Source organism: Falco punctatus, assembly GCF_963210335.1.
Source record: "Falco punctatus genome assembly, chromosome: 6".
NCBI classification, from domain to species: Eukaryota; Metazoa; Chordata; class Aves; order Falconiformes; family Falconidae; genus Falco; species Falco punctatus.
The window spans coordinates 17,222,025-17,241,827 of record NC_137585.1 but is presented as its reverse complement, the minus strand read 5'-3'; the positions used below and the strand labels follow the sequence as shown (position 1 = coordinate 17,241,827).

Here is a 19,803-nt window from a genome sequence, read left to right as displayed (position 1 = left end):
AAGCCCAACTGCAGACAAAACCGACGTTGTATTTCCTAGGAAATTAGCCTGTCAAAGAAACCTCAAATCTTATTTAGCAGCCGGCTTTTGTGCTCTTGGTATTACTGCCATGGTAAGTAATTACTCATAATATGACATGCATCATATCAGTCTTTTAAAAGTAATTAAGAAAAAGTTGCATAGCTTAATGATATGTACATACATTTCAGCCTTGCAAGTTTTGCTTTGATAACATCTGCTAGTATTTGGAGGAAGGCCAGTTCTAAAAAGTAAACTAAATCAGTCCTAACAATGGGAGCATTATTAGCCTCCCAAAAGTTATAAACTCCATGCGCCACTCCAGCAGAGCATTTGTGTGCACAAGTCCTGTAAGCATTTTCAAGTCTGTGAGTTGCCAGATCAGAAACTTCATGTTGAACTAGAATTTATGATAATGAAGAAGCCTTAAAAATAGTTTATTTATAATGAGCCAGTTTAAGAACTGCAGCTCACCATCCCTGGCAGATTTAGCTGTAGCAGCTGGAGGGGTCACCCCTATTAGCTGTGTACCATTTCTCCCTGCCGATAATATCCTACCTACAGAGAGGCAGCAGAATCAGTACTGTTTCTTCTCCTCAACCGGTGCAGTTCAGACTGGCATGACTTCAGCGGCCATCAATTTTCACATTAGTACTCTGGGCTGCAAACTGCAGAAGCTCAGGAGCGAACAAACACATTGTTTGTCCTCCCCCCCCCCCCCCCCGCTATTGTTGTGGTTAATTGCAACAGAAGGGTATGGTGGACATCTGGGGGAGGAAAATTCTTAAATTGTCTAGGATGAATCACCAGAGTGCATGTGAAAAACACGTGGAGTGTCTTCCCGACAACCTAAATGCCCCTTCTGCGGCATTCATGTTACCTTGGATTGACATTTCTTTGGTTTAGGTCATTCTCTCTACCTGTACAGAATCTAGTGATCCTTGGATGTAATAACAGTATCTATAGACTAGAGGTAAAAATTAGCAGGGAAAATTTTTGCCTCCAAAATTCAGAAAGACAACAGACAACAGAACAGAAAAATCCTGGATGTCAGAACTTTTCTTCTTCTCCAAAGTTATATTTTAAGAGATGAGGTCAAGAGCCCTCAGTACATATTATTTTATTACATTCTTTGACAAAAATCGACAGCAGTAAAGAACAGCTTGTTCCACAAATCCCGCTCCTCCTCACCCGCCTGCTGTCGGCATGCTCTTCCCCTTTCCGTACAGCACTTTTTCACTGTCTCCACCTCGCCTGTCTGTATTTCCTTTGGACCTGCCTCCTCTAGAACCTCCACATGGTTTGCTCAGGGATGGCCACTGAATACGCTGGGCACCAGGTGGGGTGTGCGCACCAGGACTTGGCATCAGTGAAAATGACTTTACATTTGCTAACTAATCCTGAGACAACCTCTCACCACCCCAAGGTGTGAAAGGACGGGCAGCCAGGCTCTCGACCCGCAGCTGCCAGGCTCTGCTTGGCTCCCGCTTTTGCTGTTTTGACAGTCAGCTACTTCTGCTGAGGTTGGCTAAAATGAAAAAAATCCCTTTACAGGCCACACACGGGTGTGCCAGGGACTGTACACAAGCAATTCTGGCTCCAGGAGGGAGCTTGTGCCTTGTCCCTGCTGCTAGACTGGGGAGTCACGGTCTCGTGGAGTGACTCTGGCTAGGACCTCGCAGCATTGGTGCTGAGACCTGAACCCGGGAAGCAGCTATGTGCTGCCACAGCTCACATCACACCTCCACTCCCAAGGTGGGAGCACAGCAAAATGCAGAGCAGCGAGGCAGGAGAGAGGAGGATGCTGAGGGAAAAGGGCTTGCGCTGCCCAGCACACAGCATGGGTAGAATGACAACTATTGTGAGACTTCTCAATGGCTCATTTGGCGTTATTCCCAGTGCTGCTTTTGAATTTAATACCCACTTCTGGGTATCTAACAGAAAAAGAAGGCAAAAACATGAGGCTAGAGGCAGGAGGAAGAGAGACAACAGCATCAGCTCGAAGGAGTGCTGAATTCAGACCAATTTCCAAACTTCAGTATTTAAACCACCCCCCAAACCCTAGAATTTTTCAAAATGGGGAATGCAGTTTTTCTCACGACATGGAAATGGCCATAATATTTGGTAAGTACTTCTTTCATTTAATAATTTAAAACAAAAAATAATGAAAAAAAGCTGACACCGAAACATGGATAATGAAGTAGTTAACATATTTTGTCACATTACCAATGACAGGTCATTACTGTGACATAAAAGTGCTCTTTAAAAGAACTGGATAAGATCGCTGTTCAGTTTCCAGCTGGTGTTGTTCAACCTGTTTCTTCTGCTTCATTTTTACAATGTTGATGGGAATTTTGCTGTTCATTTCAGGGGAGGTGTTGGGATCCTGAGTAGCCTGAAGAGAGACTAAACTTAAGATTAGGAATCTGCCTTTCAGGAGGCATACATCTACCAACGAAACAAGATGAAAGGAATACTTTTAAGATACTATGACAGTATAAATGCCACGGTCCCAATGACCGCAATGGCAGAAGAACAGAACCTTTGATTTCCCACCGAAGATTGCCTTGCTTTAGGGAGATGGTCTAACGCATGACAGTATCCTTTACTCTTATGAACCCTGGCTAGTTTTAGAGCAGTTTTCAGCTGATTGAGGAGTTATGTAATTGCACCAATTACATCCAATTACATAATTAGAGTAAATAAGTAATAATATAATTAGGTGCTGTAATTATGTAGTTATGACAGGTAGCACTAATGCTGGTAAAATCCATTATGAAACTTGCTAAGAACTGTGGACAGGGCATGCGAGAACACAAGTTTTAGGGCTTCATTTGTTAAAGTCTTTCATTCTTCCAATGGGCAAAATAATTACTTTCATTACTATGCCAATAGCCTTTTATTTTTGTAAATGAATGGAAGCACAAATCATAGGCTAATTCATACCTCTCTGTGTTGCTGCTAAAAATTGAGTTACTGATCATCTACATTTTTTTGCCCTCATTTATCTATTTACAGTTACCAAAGCTTAGGTGAAATCTGCATGTACAAATTACACCTCTGAAAAAAGAAGTCTAAAAATTTGGATGTTAACCTGCATTGTTTCAGTTACCACATTAAACTGTCTCCTCTGATAAACGGACCCAAGGAACATTCAAAGTATGCTGTATGGATGTAATACAAGTTATGTGCATCTCCCTGGGTTTGCTAGGGATGGTATTTTTAGTCAGATGGGTTAGATAAGAAGTTTTTTTCTGCAGGAATAAAAATTCAATAGGAGAATCATTCATGCGGGTTCTCAGTGCAAATGCAAAGCATGTAGCCAGCTCTTCAAAGTTTCTGTCTTTTTGGATATTGTGTGATACCTGTCTGACTTCATAAAGGAGGCCGGGATAACAAACAAAATAATAAAACCTACTGCTCTGATTTAATATTCATTAATATTTCACCTGATAACTGATGTAAGATAGTGTGCAAGAAGAATGGGCATCATTGGAAGATCTGAAGTGCTTTATTCCCACCAATGTCTCCATAAAGTAACTGTCTGAAAAGCCAGAGGTGTATAAACTGTATGTTGTTTTACAATACACTTTATGCCTGGTGCTTTTTTCTGAAAAGAAAAAAATAATACCTTACTTTATGAAAGCTGGACAGCTACTGATTACTTTTGTCACTGCTCAGAGCAGTATGCTAAGCACTGGAGCAAGTAACAGAGCTGCTGGGAAAATCAAAATCACAGGCAACATGAAGAGCTTGCAGCTGACATCCACAGTCCAGAGGAAGAAAGCAAAAGAAATCCTCTGCCCCAGGGTCTTTTGAGGCCAGAGACATACAAGATAATGGGAACACCTTAAAACAAGCCACCCCTGGAACAGAAATACAAGTGAACTTGGAAACCTGCAAAACTATTGGTTTTGAGTGAGGGGTGTGTACAACATCACCTACAAGTTTCTCTCCCCTTCTTGAACTGGAAAACTGGGAAAGTGAAGTTAGATGTGTAAATAATTCCGTCCATTTTAGCACCCATCCTTTCCCATACATATTCCCATAATATGCCAAAACAAGAAATCCATCATATTCCTGGGTTTTTTTTACAGTTGTGCTATTAGCAAGCCTTCAAACCAGCTACTTCACCGTTTGCTGGACAAATGATGCATTAAAAAACCTGAGTCATAATATAGAAAGTCATATTTTTGGTTCCTGATAGAGAAGGACCCAATGGTCCTTCTGGAGAAGGAGAAATGGAGAAAAGAGAGTATAAGAATTTGCAGATGCTTTCCCTGTGCTTAGTGAATACTGATAATGATTCCAATATTACTTTTTGCAATACTTTGCCAGACAGTAGCTGACAAGTACAAATAATAATTGGGTCCCAACTACAGTTGTAGGAGTAGTGAGAATGATACTTGAAGTTAAACTCTACTTTCCATTAAAGAAGTTACTGCGGCATACTCCAAAATTTTGACCTACGTGTATTTAAAGATGGAGCTAAGCCTTGAAGATTGGATTCGGGTAGAAATTCTCCCTAAGTAATCCAGCTGTGCAAACACAGAATTTAGGTTTGATCCACTAAAGCTACAGAGGCAGCCATAAAAGACATACCTAATCATAATAAAACCTAGTAGGGTCAAGACAGCTTTTCCAGGAGTATGATTCATGGAGTTTGTTTCAGCCATATTCTGTATCACCTGAAATACAAAATCTCCTTCCACCTTGTCCCCTTCAAAGAGCTCCTGAGACTGCTCTGTTCTTACAACCACCATATTTTTGTAAATTTTGTTTTGTTTGTTACAATTTTGTAAATTTATGTTACATTCCCATACACCTCCAGTGAGTGTCATTCAGCAACAGGTCAGTTCCACAGGCAAGCCCTAGTTTCCTTGTGAAAGGTTAATTTGAAGTCTGCCTCCCTTGTGCCAGATGCTAACCAGAACCTGGTTTCTTATCAGGGACGTGGTCACCTCTCCCAGCACCACAAGAATGGTCCCTCAGCTTTCAGTCCGTCACAAAGTCTGAATCAGCTTCTTCAGGACAAAATCCATACCTCAAGCTTATTTTGTGCATGGAATGTAGTACATCTCACATGCTTGTCATGTAATTTCATTGCTATCATGCTGTGTTTGAAGCACACCAAACACGTACATTACATCAGCTCATACTGCTGACAGCAGCAAAACTACTTCTGAGTGTTTTCCTTTGACACTTCTTTTGGTCCTAAGCAAAGCTGTATCTCTAAATCCTTTCTTCCAGTTGAATATCATACTTCCAGAATACTCCACTCTTCCAGTCAGAATTTTCTTTCCTTTCTTAAGGAAAGGGAAATTTAAATTACACAAATACACAATTACTAATCCCACACCAGCCACCTGGAGTTTGTTCAAACATTGGTTTCACTTCCACCTCCCCAACTCCTCCATTCCCTCTTCCTGTAAGCTTTACACTTGCAGGTCCGTATGTACCTCTTCCATCATCCAGAACAACCATTAATGTTATATATACCCATGGAAAAAACCAAGCCTTCCTTCAGAGGCTTTAATAATCCCCAAATCTGGATTACTAATGACCACTTAAACCACCAGCATTTTGCCAAAGATGAACAGTGGCTTTGAGAAATCAGTTCAGTTCTTGAGGCCACATGTGTTTTGGTCCTTTTCTGTTAATATTTTAGATGCTCAAACAGGAGTTCTCACCATTAATGCAAACGTAACATACATTAGTGAATTACAGCAGAAAAGTCAAACCACTGCTGCCACGGGATGAATACAGTTACTATGAATATTAATGCATTCCTTGGAATTAAACATTAATACTTAACATATATACTCGCAAAGTTTAAAATCATACAAACATTGCAGGGAGAGGAAGATGAGTGGAGAAGGAACAGACAAATGAGAAAAGCCCTAGACTCTGGAGACATCATTGATTCTACAAATTAATGTGCATTTCTGAGATAAACTAAAATATTTTCACATGTAAGAGGACAACTTGCCACTATGAATGATTTCTTGTAATGGAACGGAGGATTACAAGCATTTGTTTTCGTTTTTCTATCTCACCCATCATACTGCAGAAGTGTAGATCCATTACTGCCTAACAGTATAAGTGCCCTGACCTGGGCAATGAGATTGATGGTTCAAAATTTCCATGGACATAGGCTGTTCCGCTGTACCTGAGTGCCGAATTCCCATCACCTGCCACGCCACCTTCCCACGCAGTGGTAATAGCACTTACAAAAGCTCCATTTCATTGCAGCATACAAGCATGCACCCCTGTCTGAACACGAGCTGTTCCACTAATGCGAGATCTTCAAGGTAAGCTCTGCATAAGCCTGCACAGTGGTCAGGAGTCATCTCCTCTAATTTAAGCCAGCTCCCAATTAGGAATCTTGTCTAAAGTAATCATTGAGTGTCTCGATAGTGTGAGAAAGGCGATGGCAGGGTGAGTCACCCCAGCTATCCTAGACACCTGTTTTAAGGCAGGATAAATAATCCAGCTTTCTGCACTGACAAGGCAGGTGCCTGACTTGAAGACAGCTGAAGTTAAAGGTTCCTTTAAGAGAACCTTCCCCTTGACCAAACCGAGCCCTAAAAGGGCACTTAGCATCTCACTAGTGAGGTTGGTAGCACGTATAATCAAAGGCCTGATGAGGGATAACAGAGCAGATACTCTCAACAAGAAATGTGGCTCCAGAAATGCATAGACAGCAAAGCCTGATGCACATTTGGTTACACCCTCCTCCTGGGATTCAGACATATGCCAGATCTGGAGCCACAGACCCTGGCACAGGCCCTGAGCAGTGCAATACCTGCCAGGAAGTCCACAGGAAGAAAATGCTGCACCAGAATATCCCAGCAGGTAGGATGAATTCCACAAAAATGAAGCCCCAAGCCATGGCAGCCTTGATAAACCATCCCTCAGTCTTCACCAGAACAAACTTTTGGTAGCAGGCTGGAAAGGAAATGTAATCTAACATTGCTCTGCCCCAATGTCATCAAATTTCTCTCTCTGAATCCAAGTCATACTCCTACTGATTCACGAGGCAGTTTCTGTAGCTCTTCAAAACCCTGCAGCAGCTCTTCTTGGTCTTTTCAATAGCTTGTTCAGAGCAGTCATAGGAGAAAAGCACTAGCCCTCAACACTGACCCTGTGTTTCACTGTTCAGCAGGAGATGTTTTTTTCTGGACAGCAGCCCAGAGATACTGGACAAAGCCAGAGCAGCAGCAGATGTTATGATGCATGCTCTTCTGCCCCTGGTTTGGCTAATGAGGCAGCAGAACCCACAGAGCATGAGAGCACGAATGCCAAACTGAAGACTGTGGCCTGTGCCTTCATCTTTTTCATTATGTTTAAGACTGGGCTTTGTTGCAGACTAAGACATGTGAAAGGATCTTTGAAAATACAGATCGATGCCTCCTATTGTTCAGAGAGAGGGAAAAAGAAAGATATTCTCTGCTTTAGCTGCAAGAAGCATCTCTCAGTTGCATAAAGCATATGCCCAAATTGACTTACCACAATCATTTGCGCCACGTAGCTCTCTGGGCCCGTGTATTCAGTTGGATCTTTAACTTTGACAAGAACTATGAAGTACAAATAATGCCACATGTTGTGTTCTGACTTTATATGTTCCTCAAATGAAACGGTCTTGTTATCAAATTTGTCTCTCTCCAATCCTGCAAAATGACATGAGCATAAAGCAAAAAAATAAACTTCAACATAAAAATACCCAAATCTGTTAAATATGTTACAGAAAGGAACCTAACTTAATTTAAAGGATCATAAATTTCAAGGATCTTAATTTAAAAGCTATAACTGCATACAGTAACTGCCAGGCAAGAAATACCAAGGCCAGAAGGCATTCCTGACAGAATTCTTTCAGCGCAGCATTTATTCTCTTTTGTGATATTTCCTCTTAATAACAATAACAATGTAATAAATATGTTACAGTTTTACAGTGCCTTCTATGCTGAGGGCTATAAAGTGCTTTACAAGCATTGGCTTCGCTTCTTTCTAAATGTATACTGGTAAGCACACAGCGTGCCGTCTAGGTCCTGATCTTGCGAAGATTTATGCACACGTTTAGCATCAAGCATATGAATAGTCCCACTTAAGCTGCAGTGGGACTGTTTGTGTGCTTAAACCTAGCAGAGAGAGTGAGTCTCTGCAGCTTTGTAGTTACAGTCTTTACAGAACTGTAGTAATAAGAAATTTTGATTTTTTTCCTGTAACAGGTCAAATCCCCAAAGAATATCACAGTGAGGAAGGGCAGGATTCACAAATGTTTGCCTCCGTGTTACAGCTTTCTTCCCTGGATTTCTTGTGGAGCATTCCATAGACACTAAAGCTGTTGTGCTCCACACAATGTTCATCCCTGTCAGTACAACCATGGAAACAACACCCAGCCTACAAAAAATAAGGTATTTCTGAAGTCCCCTAGGGGAGTGAAGGTCCACCCCTCTTTGTGAGTGCACCTCAAAATAAGCGCCATTTATCCATGGATTTTGTGGGTATGATTTCCATTTAATTCCTTTGTTCCCTGCTTCATATCACCTTCTGAAACAGGCGGATTTTGCCGTTGTTACCCTTCTGGAATGCACTGTGCTGTGAAATAGCAAGCTGTACTTTCATCTGCATCACGCTTTGTGAAATAAAGCCAGCAGCTGCACCATCTCCATTAGTGGTGATGATGCGAGTGTGAGACACAGCTCTTCTCCCTTAGATCCTGGGTGGAGACTGTGAAGCCACCTCTTAGCAAAGCTAGCTTTTGACTCATAAACCACATCTTTTTCCTACCGAGAGGGAATAAATTTGGAACCAAACTCTGACATTTTTACAGACTTTCCTTGTAGAAGATAACCACCCCTCAGGCCCACACTTTATTTATTGAAGAATAGTTCATTTTACTTCTTTCCCCATCAAACGTCTCAATAGCTCAGTAACACCTACCACAGACAAAACAGGTTGTCTTTAGTATTTCCTCCTTCTTCTGCTTTTCACTCCTGAGATCAGCAAACGTATCAATGATGACTCCAAAGATTAGGTTTAGAACAATAATTATGACGATGAAGTAAAACAGAAGATCATAAACAACTCGTGCAGCAAACAAGGGCTCCTGAAACAATAATAAGGTTGCAATAAGATACAAAAATAGCACACCTCTAAAATATTAAACAACACTTTCACATTAACTCAAGCAAAGCTACGCATCTTTCTTTTCATATGCCAGATTCTGCTAGCCCTACTCACAGATACAAAGAAGGACTACCTATACCACTAAGCAAGTAAGATTTGGCTTCATGCACTCATTGCTCTGGGACTCCTGTTGTCCTTTACATTGTTTCACACAGCATGAAGAAAAGACGAGCTTGTGTACCAGAAGCAGCGTAGATGCATTAGTGTAGAGCTCAATTGATGATAATTACCTTGCCAGTACAGAAACAGGGACATGCAGTTTCTAGTACCCACCGAGAACAATGATAGCTCTTCTTAATACTGCCTTGTGGCATGCAAGGATATGCTTACGGTACATCTTTTTGGAATACTCCAGACTGATGCCGAGTTTTCATGCTGAAAAACCAGAAACCAGGGGAGCGTGCTTGTGTGATGCCAAGGCCAGGCTACTATACTCTGTGCCCAAGCAGGGCGTGTTAATGGTTTTAGCACTGTGCTAATACAGTCACATGGCACTCAGCTGGCTCAGAGTTGGCAGACCAAGCAAGTGTCTTTTGGGAACACGACAAGCACACACACGCACACATATACACACGTGCATGCACACACACATGAAGTAGTGCTCATACTCCCCACTACATCACACTCTTGTTTTTACATCATAGCTACTTCCCTTCTTGCAAAGGCTGGACTGGACTCCCACTGACACCTCTAAAATAGCAAAGTTGTTCTGTGGCAAACAGGAGAGGACAATCGGCATAAGGAGGAGGAACATAAAACTCAAGTCCTTTTCTTTACCATTATATTGACTTGGAAGTCACTGATTTTCTCAGCTTCCCACACATTCATTGGGATAACAGTGCTACCCTTTGCAAAGTGCTTTAATGTAGTTAGCATTAAATAACTGCTAAGTGGAAAGGGTCATTTTCAAAGTCTGTAAGGGTTTACAGACTTCATGGGAATGGGCTGTGGTCCCTGTAGAACCTCCCAGTCCATGAGACAGGACCTAGGAAGAGCACAAGGAGCTTTTCCATCCAGATCCGAGTTACTTGTTGCTGGACTCTGACAAGCCATGCTGAGATCATACTTGTGAATTTAATCCTTGTGTTATGGTGTGGCTCACCAAGCAAAGTCCTACTAGATTGCTTTTATTTATAATGTTCTTTTGAACTTAAATATAAATGCATAATACCACCCAAATATTGAGTAGTCCTTAAACGAATTGAATTTTGGAGGAAACTTCTGGAAGAGGACATCTACCATGACAAATGAAATTGTATTTTGACTTCGATGTTAGCTGAGTACAAGTAAACAATAGGACCAACTCCAGGATAGATGCCATGCTGAACTTCAGCTAAAAATATACTTTATGTACTACAGTGGAGAGTCTTGACATACACTCATCAATCAATCCCTTTCAAGTTTTCAGTTGGAATTCATAGTGTAATAGAACAGTGATACAATCCCACAGTGCTTCTTAGCAGTGCTTGGAAGGTTACAATATGCTCCAGTTTTCCAGAAGGGGTAAACTATTCCTAGAGTTCCTTTCTTCAAGTATCATCATCACACCAAGCTGAGGTCTTCCCATTAAATATTCCATCTGGGACGTAAAAATTACAGGGATAAATCAACTGTGTGACATCAGAGCAGACTAGATACAAATACTGTCTGTAACTTCCAAAAATTGACTTTGGCATTCATGAGATGCACAGGGAGTAATGCATTTCCTCAGCCAAAACACTTACATCTTTGGAAGGCTTTCTGAGCACGTCTCCCACACCACCACCATTCCGCAGACCTTGGTTTAACACGGTCACAATGCACATGAGAAGCGTGTCACAGGTCCTTTCTATTCCATCCTCCTCCTCTTCACCTGCAAACAGGAAAGCCACAGCTTTAGGAACCACAGATTCAAAAAATCAGTCACCAAAGCAAGCCACCATTCTGTATTAGAGAAAGTAACTGCTGTACACATCTGCCTTTCATATTCTTCAGCTAGAATTTCACTGATCATCCCTATACATTTGCACATCACTCCCGGTGACATACTTAGGCACATTAGCTTGAAGAGAGACAGAGAAAATCCCAAGCAGTTCTACCAGTAACTCTGACCCAGAGCCGCCACCTCTGTTCATGGGAGTACCCCTTTTCCTTGCAAGTACTCCCACTGCTTTCAGTATGACTGCTTTTCAGCATGCCTCCTAAGTGCACAGCTGACACACAGAGCAGAAGCAATACAAACACAGAATTAGAAGCACATTTGTAAAAGGATTGCCTTCCTGTGAAATCATTCCTCTACCTACTCATGTACAAGCCAAGTCATGTTAGCATTTCAAACCGTTAAGGAGGGGTTGACTTTATATGAGAAAATCTGTCCATGATCTTTCCACTAGCACACGTGACCGAGCACAGGTCTAATATACATTAAATGAAAGACTCTCCCTGACCTCAGCTTGAAAACTTGGATTCTATTCTTACGTCTGCTGCAGAGCTGCTGCGTGCTTTTGGCCGAGCCACAGAGGGTACTATTGTGCAGGAGATATTTGAACGTGCAGAGGAGCTGGGCTGGAACACCAGTCCCTGGGGCACTTTGTTCGCCTTGGCCAGAATTCCTCCCACCACGCACTCACCCCCATGCTGCGGCTGCATCAACAGCCTCCTTTTGAAGAGCCCTGCTTGAGTTGTTCCCTGCGTCCTGCTGGCTTGCACTGAAGGGTCAGGACTGTGACTGCCGTTTCTCCTGCCTTCCTGTTTTCTCTTTAGGGATACATTTGCTTAAGCAGTGAAGACAGGGATTCTCACTTGGTTTGCTTTGTGCACTTATTGTAACATCGTTTAATAAATAACAACATCCTGCTGCGATAGTTAACTGAAACGGCATATTTAACAGCCCCAAAACACCACATCTGGGGCACCGAGATAGACTTTGATAAACTCAATTGACTGAAAGCACTCACATTACAGACAAGCAATTTGGATTTAAAACGTGGGTTCCCATGGGGTGGGTGTATGCCTCACTACTGGTATTTGCAGAACAGAGCTGCTATCTGCTGCTTTTGCCACCACTGCTTTTGCTAAGCAATCAGATTAAATGAGAAAGTGCTCCTGATTTAAGGAACTTTGAGCAAAAAGAAAAGCAAAAGTAGGCATCAGGACAGGCTTCCCTGTTAAGCTATGTGGTCATTACAGACATTACTACCACCAGTGCAACTCCAGATTTAAATATTGAAACTGAAAGGATCGAAAGAATAGACCTCTTTTTTACTGTCATGTCTGGAAAGCTTTTACTAGTATGGTGATCTTAGTCATACCAACTAATCTCCTTTGCTTTTGTATCCTGCCTTTATTTCCCTCTTCCAAATATTAAACTGTCATTTTTTTGGAGCTAATATCTGTGCTTGAGAAGATGATCATCCATAAAGTAAATTAAAAACCTATATACAAGCCACAGCTTCTATTTCATTTAGATAATGATAGGGCAAGATTTTCACTGTTCGCAAGACCAGGGTCAGGTGCTGGAAACAGCAGGTTGTCAGGTTCTGGTGAACAGTGAGAACTGGAAGCTGCAACACAAGAGTTATCTGCTAGAAACCTTAACTCACAGCTCTCCATGTCTGCCAAGATGCATGCTCAGAGCAAGAGCATGCTTCAGAGAGACACAAGGTACCACTCATCGGCTGACTTGGCAGTCCTGGGTTAACGGTTGGACTTGATGATCTCAGAGGTCTTTTCCAACCTAAATGATTCTATGGTCTTGCAAAATAGAGACTCAGCAACCCACACTGGACCCAGAAGAGCAAGCTCAGGCTGCAAGATCTCTGTCAGAGAATCAGACAGTGGACAGCCCAAAGCTGGCAGTAATTTCCAGTGCAGTAATGGATGCTGTGGGGAGTGTACAGACATCCATATGTCTACTCCCACTCCCAGATGCAGAGCAACGAGAGCTACCTTCAACCTGGGAGCCAGGTAACCCTACAGGCACACATTCTGCCTTAGCCGGTTTGCCGTGGTGCTCAGCAGCACTCATAACTCAGACTTGTCCCCTTTCGACAGAGACTACGCCCATGTTAACAAAAGTGGATCTGTAGAGTGAATTGTTGCTGTATGATACTGTCATTACCCAGTATCGACACTTACTGAGGTTCAGGGGTTTTCACTTGCAGCCAGCTCCTGTCTGGTGAGCGGCCAGGAGCAGCTAGACAGCGTTAGGTAGGTTGTCTTCTGATTAAGTTTAATTCAAAAGTAAAGCAGGTTAAGCACTAAGACGAACCCACAATGTGAATCACAGGGCAGCAGGTGGGATGACAGGAAGATTTCCTCCCAAAATCCTCATCTGATGGTCCACAGCTACCTGGCTTCTAGGCCTGAGCTCCAACACAAGCACCAGCAGGTGAGACACACGAGTGCCCACGGGGATCTAGCTGAACTTGCACCAAGCAGTACCAGGCCTGGGAGTGGAACGAATGAGTCTTTGAAAATATCCCCTTTTACAGACAGATATCTGTGCACCTTTCTAGCACAGGTCTTTACGGGATACAGAGCACAGAGAGCCACGTACTATAAGATGTGAAGTTCCTTGGAGTGATTAGGGGCTTCACAAGGCAGACTTAAGTGATATGGAAATGCCTTTGGAGTGAAGACTGGGAGACTGAGGGAGATGAGACAAAGTATTTTTATGCCGACAGCTCAGTGCAGCAGTGGGGAAGCAGGCTGCAGACGGGATACTCTGAGCAGAGCAGACTGGCTCCCCGCTAACTCCCTCACCAGCATGAGCAACGACTGAGCACACACTCCACCAGTGAAACTTAAGGAAGAAGCAGAGTCTTATCAGAACAAATGATCAGCAGTGACCTGATCTGAAAAGCAATGTACTTATGTCTCCACTCTGGACTTGAGATGCCATTGAAAACATTTTATATTTCCTACAGACAGCTGTGGGCTTCTCCATGCTGCTACAATGCGAATCTCCCCACATCTCAGGTCTTTGCCTTCCACTGCACTCACACTTCTGCCAGAAGGGAGATCTGTCCCAGGAGAAGACAGAAGATAGAGCAATACTTTTTGACAGGTGATTCACTGGCTAAGATGAACAAAACTGTTCTTGCTGAATGTTGGGTATTTTTATGTTACTGGATAAATAAAACTTCAGCAAGATTAAGTGACAGTGCACTTAGGTGCTTTGTATAGCCCCCTTTCATTATTGTTTAATATTAAAGGAACAGTATCCAAAGAATAAGGAATGTGAGATTTGTACCATTTAAAGAGCTTGGCAAAAGCCACACTGTGTCTCTTTTGACTGACTGATTACTCTCTGAATGCAGCAGCTTTGCCAATAGCTCTTAGACTGTTTTCTCTATCTAGTCAGACAGCTTCCCATGTTGTTTATGAGGCCTGTTTACACAGCAGCTGGGGAGAAAAAGCCTACTTTTATCACCCTCTCCCTGAAGCCTTTGATCCTAAAAACTCCAAAATCTGTAGTAGAAGAATAAAGCTTACGAAACAGTGTTATACTAGAACACAGGATAGGAAGGGACCACTTATGTCCCCAGTTTCAGCTGCCAGCAACCACAGGCAACTGTGGCAATAAATACTTTAAGCCTGTGGACCATCCACTGTGCACACACCCACGGTGCAAAGGCCACAACACTCTAAAACAAACCCAACATCTGTAGTGAAAGACCAACCACCACAACTAGACTGTGCCACAGGAAGAGAGTAGGACAGACAGGGTAGCACCACCACCAAAGGTCCCTGTCTAGCACCACGTTTGGCCAACAAAACTCACAAGTGACCCTGTAGCCTCAAACTACAGAAGAGGACAAAGCACTCTGCCAGCTCGATCGAAGAAAAATTCTTTCCTGCCCAATATCTGGTGTCTGGTAACTGCCCCAGCAGGACACACTGGTCAGACCTTGTATTTTCACTGAGTACATTTAGAGTTGACAGGGTCCTCCTGACATACAGGTCAGATTCACAATGCAGGTATCGAAGTACAACCAGGTGGACTCATCTGCTGAACCAGAGCAATTAAGCTCTTCGCTTGTTACAAGCATGAAGCAACACAACTTACCTATAACAAGAAAGGCTTGCCACTGCATTTCCTTGCATTTGCCACAAGCTAAGAATGCACAGGTGGACTGCTGCCTGTGCTTAGCTGAAACACAGTGACTCATTAAGACATAGTAATTTGACTCTGGATTTGGGCTCTTAGGTCTTCTGGCTACACTACAACCTTGGCCTAGATGCATGTAAAAAGTATACACAAAATCTTGCTGATGTATGCTATGCCATTAAAATCAACTTATGTGGCCCGCAATGGATGTAATAGTGGCTCATTGTGTGCAGGTGACAACGCTGCAGATAAGCAGCAAGCTTTTTCTCTCAGGAAAGTCAGCTGGAAAGAAGCAACCTGTATGTTCAAGCATAATGATTCAGCAAGCTCTTTTAATAACAAAATGAATGTCAGTGCAATTGGAAATCAGGCGTGGGAAGCACTCGTATTAAAGGCAAGTTGCCAACTAAGCTCCAAGCCTTGCAGAAGTTGAGCACTTACAACAATGGTCATCACTTCTCACACTAGCAAAAGTCTCTGCAATAGTAACATGCAAATCCCTCCGCTCTAACTGATCACCAGTTTGGGGGGACTTTTATACCAACCTGGGTTAATAATTGGGATGCTTGTGGAACAGTTTTCTTTTGCACAGGCTCCCATCATTGATGTGAGGGTTGTAGTGGGGACCTCACCAATACCTGTGGAAAAAGCAGGATATTGACAAAAAGACAGATAACTTCATTGCTACTAAGTTTTAAATCATTATTTTCTAGAAGCGAGTCATTGAGTTGGAAAGTTGAGAAGAAAAAGCAGAACAAATTATACCACCAATTCCTCTTTCCTCAAACAGTCTGCCTCAACAGCTCAAAGCAATCATAAGGAACAAAAACACAGTTTTATATTTACTGTATATCACAGTTATACCCATTTCATCTCCTGAAATTAATGACTCTACATCAAATGCTGCTACTTCTGGTTAGAACAAAATATATTCAAAGCAAGAAACAACTGTCAGATATGAAAATAAAGTCAGTTTTAAAACCATTAGATAAATTATTCACAAAAGCTGACAAGAAGGACACCATGCTGATGTTCAGTTATCCTGAATGTAGAATATTTAAGAGTTTTCAAGTATTATAACACAGTTTGGTACTCACTTGTAAATATCTATGGGTTTGTGTAAAACACTAATTTAACATTCCCAAAGTGGGTAAATGTGTACATCAGCTTGATTTTATCAAACCAATTTTATCTTGTGCATCTTCAACAATTTTCTGCATTTCGAATCAGAGATACAAAAAGATTTAAGGAGAAGAAAATGAATGCAAAATCATACAACAAAAGTAACAGTCTAAGACAATCTGTGTAACACAGGAAACATCCACTCTGGCTTTCTCTTTGTGCTACTTTATAAAGCAAAAATCTAAAGCACTTGGTTGGCATGCATAATGTTCCATCACTACAGTGTATTTTCTTGATGAGTTTTTGATCAGGAATGGCAATGCTTAAAGCCAGCAAGAAAATACCCACACTGCAAAAACGTGCCAAGAACCCAAAAGAAGAAACACAAACACACAGGAACTACTGCACTGGACCAGACCAGCGCTGCGTGTAGCCTCACATCCATTCTTCTAAGATGGTCACAATTACCTTTCAAAGTGAAATTTCACATTGTAAGTTCTGTCCCAAAAATGAACGGTAAGTCAAATATAAGCCAACTTAGCCCTTTTAAGATGATCAATGGCAAAAAAGAAAGGTGTGTTAAAGAAATCCTTTAGGTTCCTTTGTTTTTTTCATATGGTATCAAAACAGCTACATAAGTACACCATGCCTACAAGTCCTGAATGATCTTTGCCTTGTTTGTGTGCTTCAGATCCTGAAATAACAAATTTAGGACAAGCCTGGCAAATGTGGACTGCACACAGTCCAGGATGGTTTCCACTATTTGTTGTGTGCTTGTGTAAAGGTCTGAAGAGCTCAGTATTTGGGAAAATCATGCCTCTAGGAATTTAGTCACAAGCTATTCTCAGGTGTTTCTACGCAGAGTTACTTCTCTGCCCATGCTCCCAGCAGGGTGGTTGGCAGTGTATACAAAGATCTCAACAGACCAGACCTGGCTTTTTTCCAGCAAAGCAAGTTTGTAACTCTCCATTCACATTGGTAAAATCTCCCATTCCCTTAAGGTGAAGTCCCGGCCTTTTGAAAACTGGTTAAAAAACTCCTAATGATTTTAATGAAGTCAGGATTACACACTATTGGTGAAGTTCATGAAATACACACTGAATTTAAAAGATGCTTCAGGAAACCTCCCATCAGTAGAAGATGGGATCTGTAATAATTTCTGTTGGATGAAGTTTAAAAAATAATCAAATGAATAAACCTGCAGAACATGTTAAGATCCCATACCTCATATAGTACACAGAAAATACTATGAGCTGCTTTGAAGGTGAGTTCAGAACCCATAGAATGCACTTGGAGTTGCTCTTCCAAATACTTAGGAAATATAGATTTTTGGGTTTTTTTATATTGGCATGAGTTTGAAAAGAAGACATAAAAAATTAAATTTCAGTGTTAGACTTTTGTAGTTCAACAGGTAAGCCTAGTCTAACACAATCCTATACACATTAAATTTTACTCAGAGACTTGCTTGAGTTCTAAGGTATATGGAATCAGTTCTTCTCTCACAGATGCAAATAAAGAAATTTCATTTCTTCAGATGAAAGCTAGGTTAGGCAGACAGAAAAGGTGTACGTTGGAAGCAAATTTTAATATAAAAAACAATACCTGCAACAGGGGTCCTGATTTTCAACCTGTCAACCTCCATGATAAAGTCATCTTTCAAGAAGAGGAACCCAATGATAGAGAAGAGATAAACTAGGATGAGTGCTAGCACTGCAGTCAGGATAATGGAACGACCATTCCGGGTAACACTTTTTATCACATTTAGCAATGTCTCTTCTCGGTACACCAGATCAAACAGCTGGGAAAAGCACAGAGTAGAGGCAAAATGAATATAAATGAAGCAATATATAGATGCTACATAGGAAAACAATCTGAACTACTGAAACATACATCTAGCCATGTTCTAAATTCTCAGCTTCATAAACACACAATTAACACTAATTTCAGTGGGAGCTAGGCATGCTTGTAGGAGAAAATCCAAAACAGGACTTCAAATTTTAAGATCAATTACAGTAAAATCCAAAGTCATGAGGTATATATGAGCCTGATCCAGACATGGATAACAGTTACCAACAATATCCATTGTTTCCCCATGTTCAAAACCAGGCTAGATTAAAATTAAAAAACAGTGTCTTCATACTATGGATCTATATCTACAAAGTAATTTTTCATGTTATCTCCCATCTGATAAACATGCATGAGCTGCAACTCAAAAAAGCACTCCTGCATGTAATTACATGTCTGTAAACTGTTTCTTGGAGCTCATGGTATCATTTAAAAGTCACTCACATGTACAAGGATTAGAGCCATGTCTTTTTAGGACAAAGTTAAATTCATTGCACTGTTTGTATAAAACTAGAAACTTCTACTCTTCTTTACTCTGCACTATATGCTTTCCTGGTATTTAACTTTTTTTAAAAAAAGTATACATTAAGATAATTGTGATTTAAATGTCAAAGGCCTAAAATAGCAATTAAATGTGATAAGAGCTTTACAAGAAACTATAGCTTTTTTTCTCTTACAATTCTATTGATGTTTCTATAGTGCTTTGGACCTTATCTATAATGCATGTATTTCCACTTCAAAACACTCAGATTACAGATATAAAGTGACACGCTATGATTTATCAAAATGGTCCACAGAAGAAGGTATTAGCCACAATTCACAAGATCTGAAATCCACACCCTTGTGAAAGGACTAATAATAGAGGGAAGACAGTTATCACTCATTCCATACATGACAGAGCTTAAAATGAGGATCAAATATTAGCGTTTAGAATATATCCACTAGAAAGTGAACACCTGGAAGGAACTTGGGAACATGGACAATTATAACATCCATGAATCATGGACACTGGTCAATAGCAGTCACTGAAAAAACAGTAAGTACGTAAAATGTTTCTTAAACTACTTGTCACTTTGGAAAGTATTTTAAGGTAGGGATCACCTTACTCGTTGAAGGAGTAACAGATAATCTGCTGTGCATTTTTTAAGCAGGAGAGTTACATCCATTTGAAAAGGGTCCAGCCACAAAATCTTGGCTCCTTTGAAATGTGCCTGAACTTTGAAGCTGACTTCAGCGTCAAGATCTGGAAAACCTGACTTCAACAGGAGCTCTACCAGAGTAAGGACTGAACCCCTGAAAATTTTAGTGTGCTTAACACACCTCTGTGAAATGCTGGGAGTTCACCACTATTCAGGAAGCTGAGAAAAGTAAAACAGGAAAGTGAACCCATGACCACAATTTAGTCAGCCTCCCTACAAGTTTCACACATTCCAGTATAAAGCAAAAGGATTAGAAAACAAGAGCAGTGAAACACCTTTTACTGCTATTCAGCATGAAGGGAGCAGTTAGCTGAGTTTAGCATAATTTTGTATGATTCA

The 19,803-nt window shown here is 41.3% G+C and overlaps 1 protein-coding gene across 3 annotated transcripts in view; it reads right to left on the bottom strand.

Moving 5' to 3' along the window:
* ITPR2 (inositol 1,4,5-trisphosphate receptor type 2) overlaps positions 1-19,803 on the bottom strand; it is a 269,466-nt gene that overhangs the window by 18,644 nt on the left and 231,019 nt on the right. For all 3 annotated transcript variants that reach the window (XM_080392861.1, XM_080392862.1, XM_080392863.1), the window contains 5 exons: positions 18,023-18,218; positions 15,844-15,936; positions 10,932-11,059; positions 8,962-9,127; positions 7,528-7,688 (listed from right to left, as the gene is read on the bottom strand). In XM_080392861.1, coding sequence (XP_080248987.1) covers positions 7,528-7,688; positions 8,962-9,127; positions 10,932-11,059; positions 15,844-15,936; positions 18,023-18,218 — 744 coding nt within the window. The remainder of the gene's footprint in view (positions 1-7,527; positions 7,689-8,961; positions 9,128-10,931; positions 11,060-15,843; positions 15,937-18,022; positions 18,219-19,803) is intronic.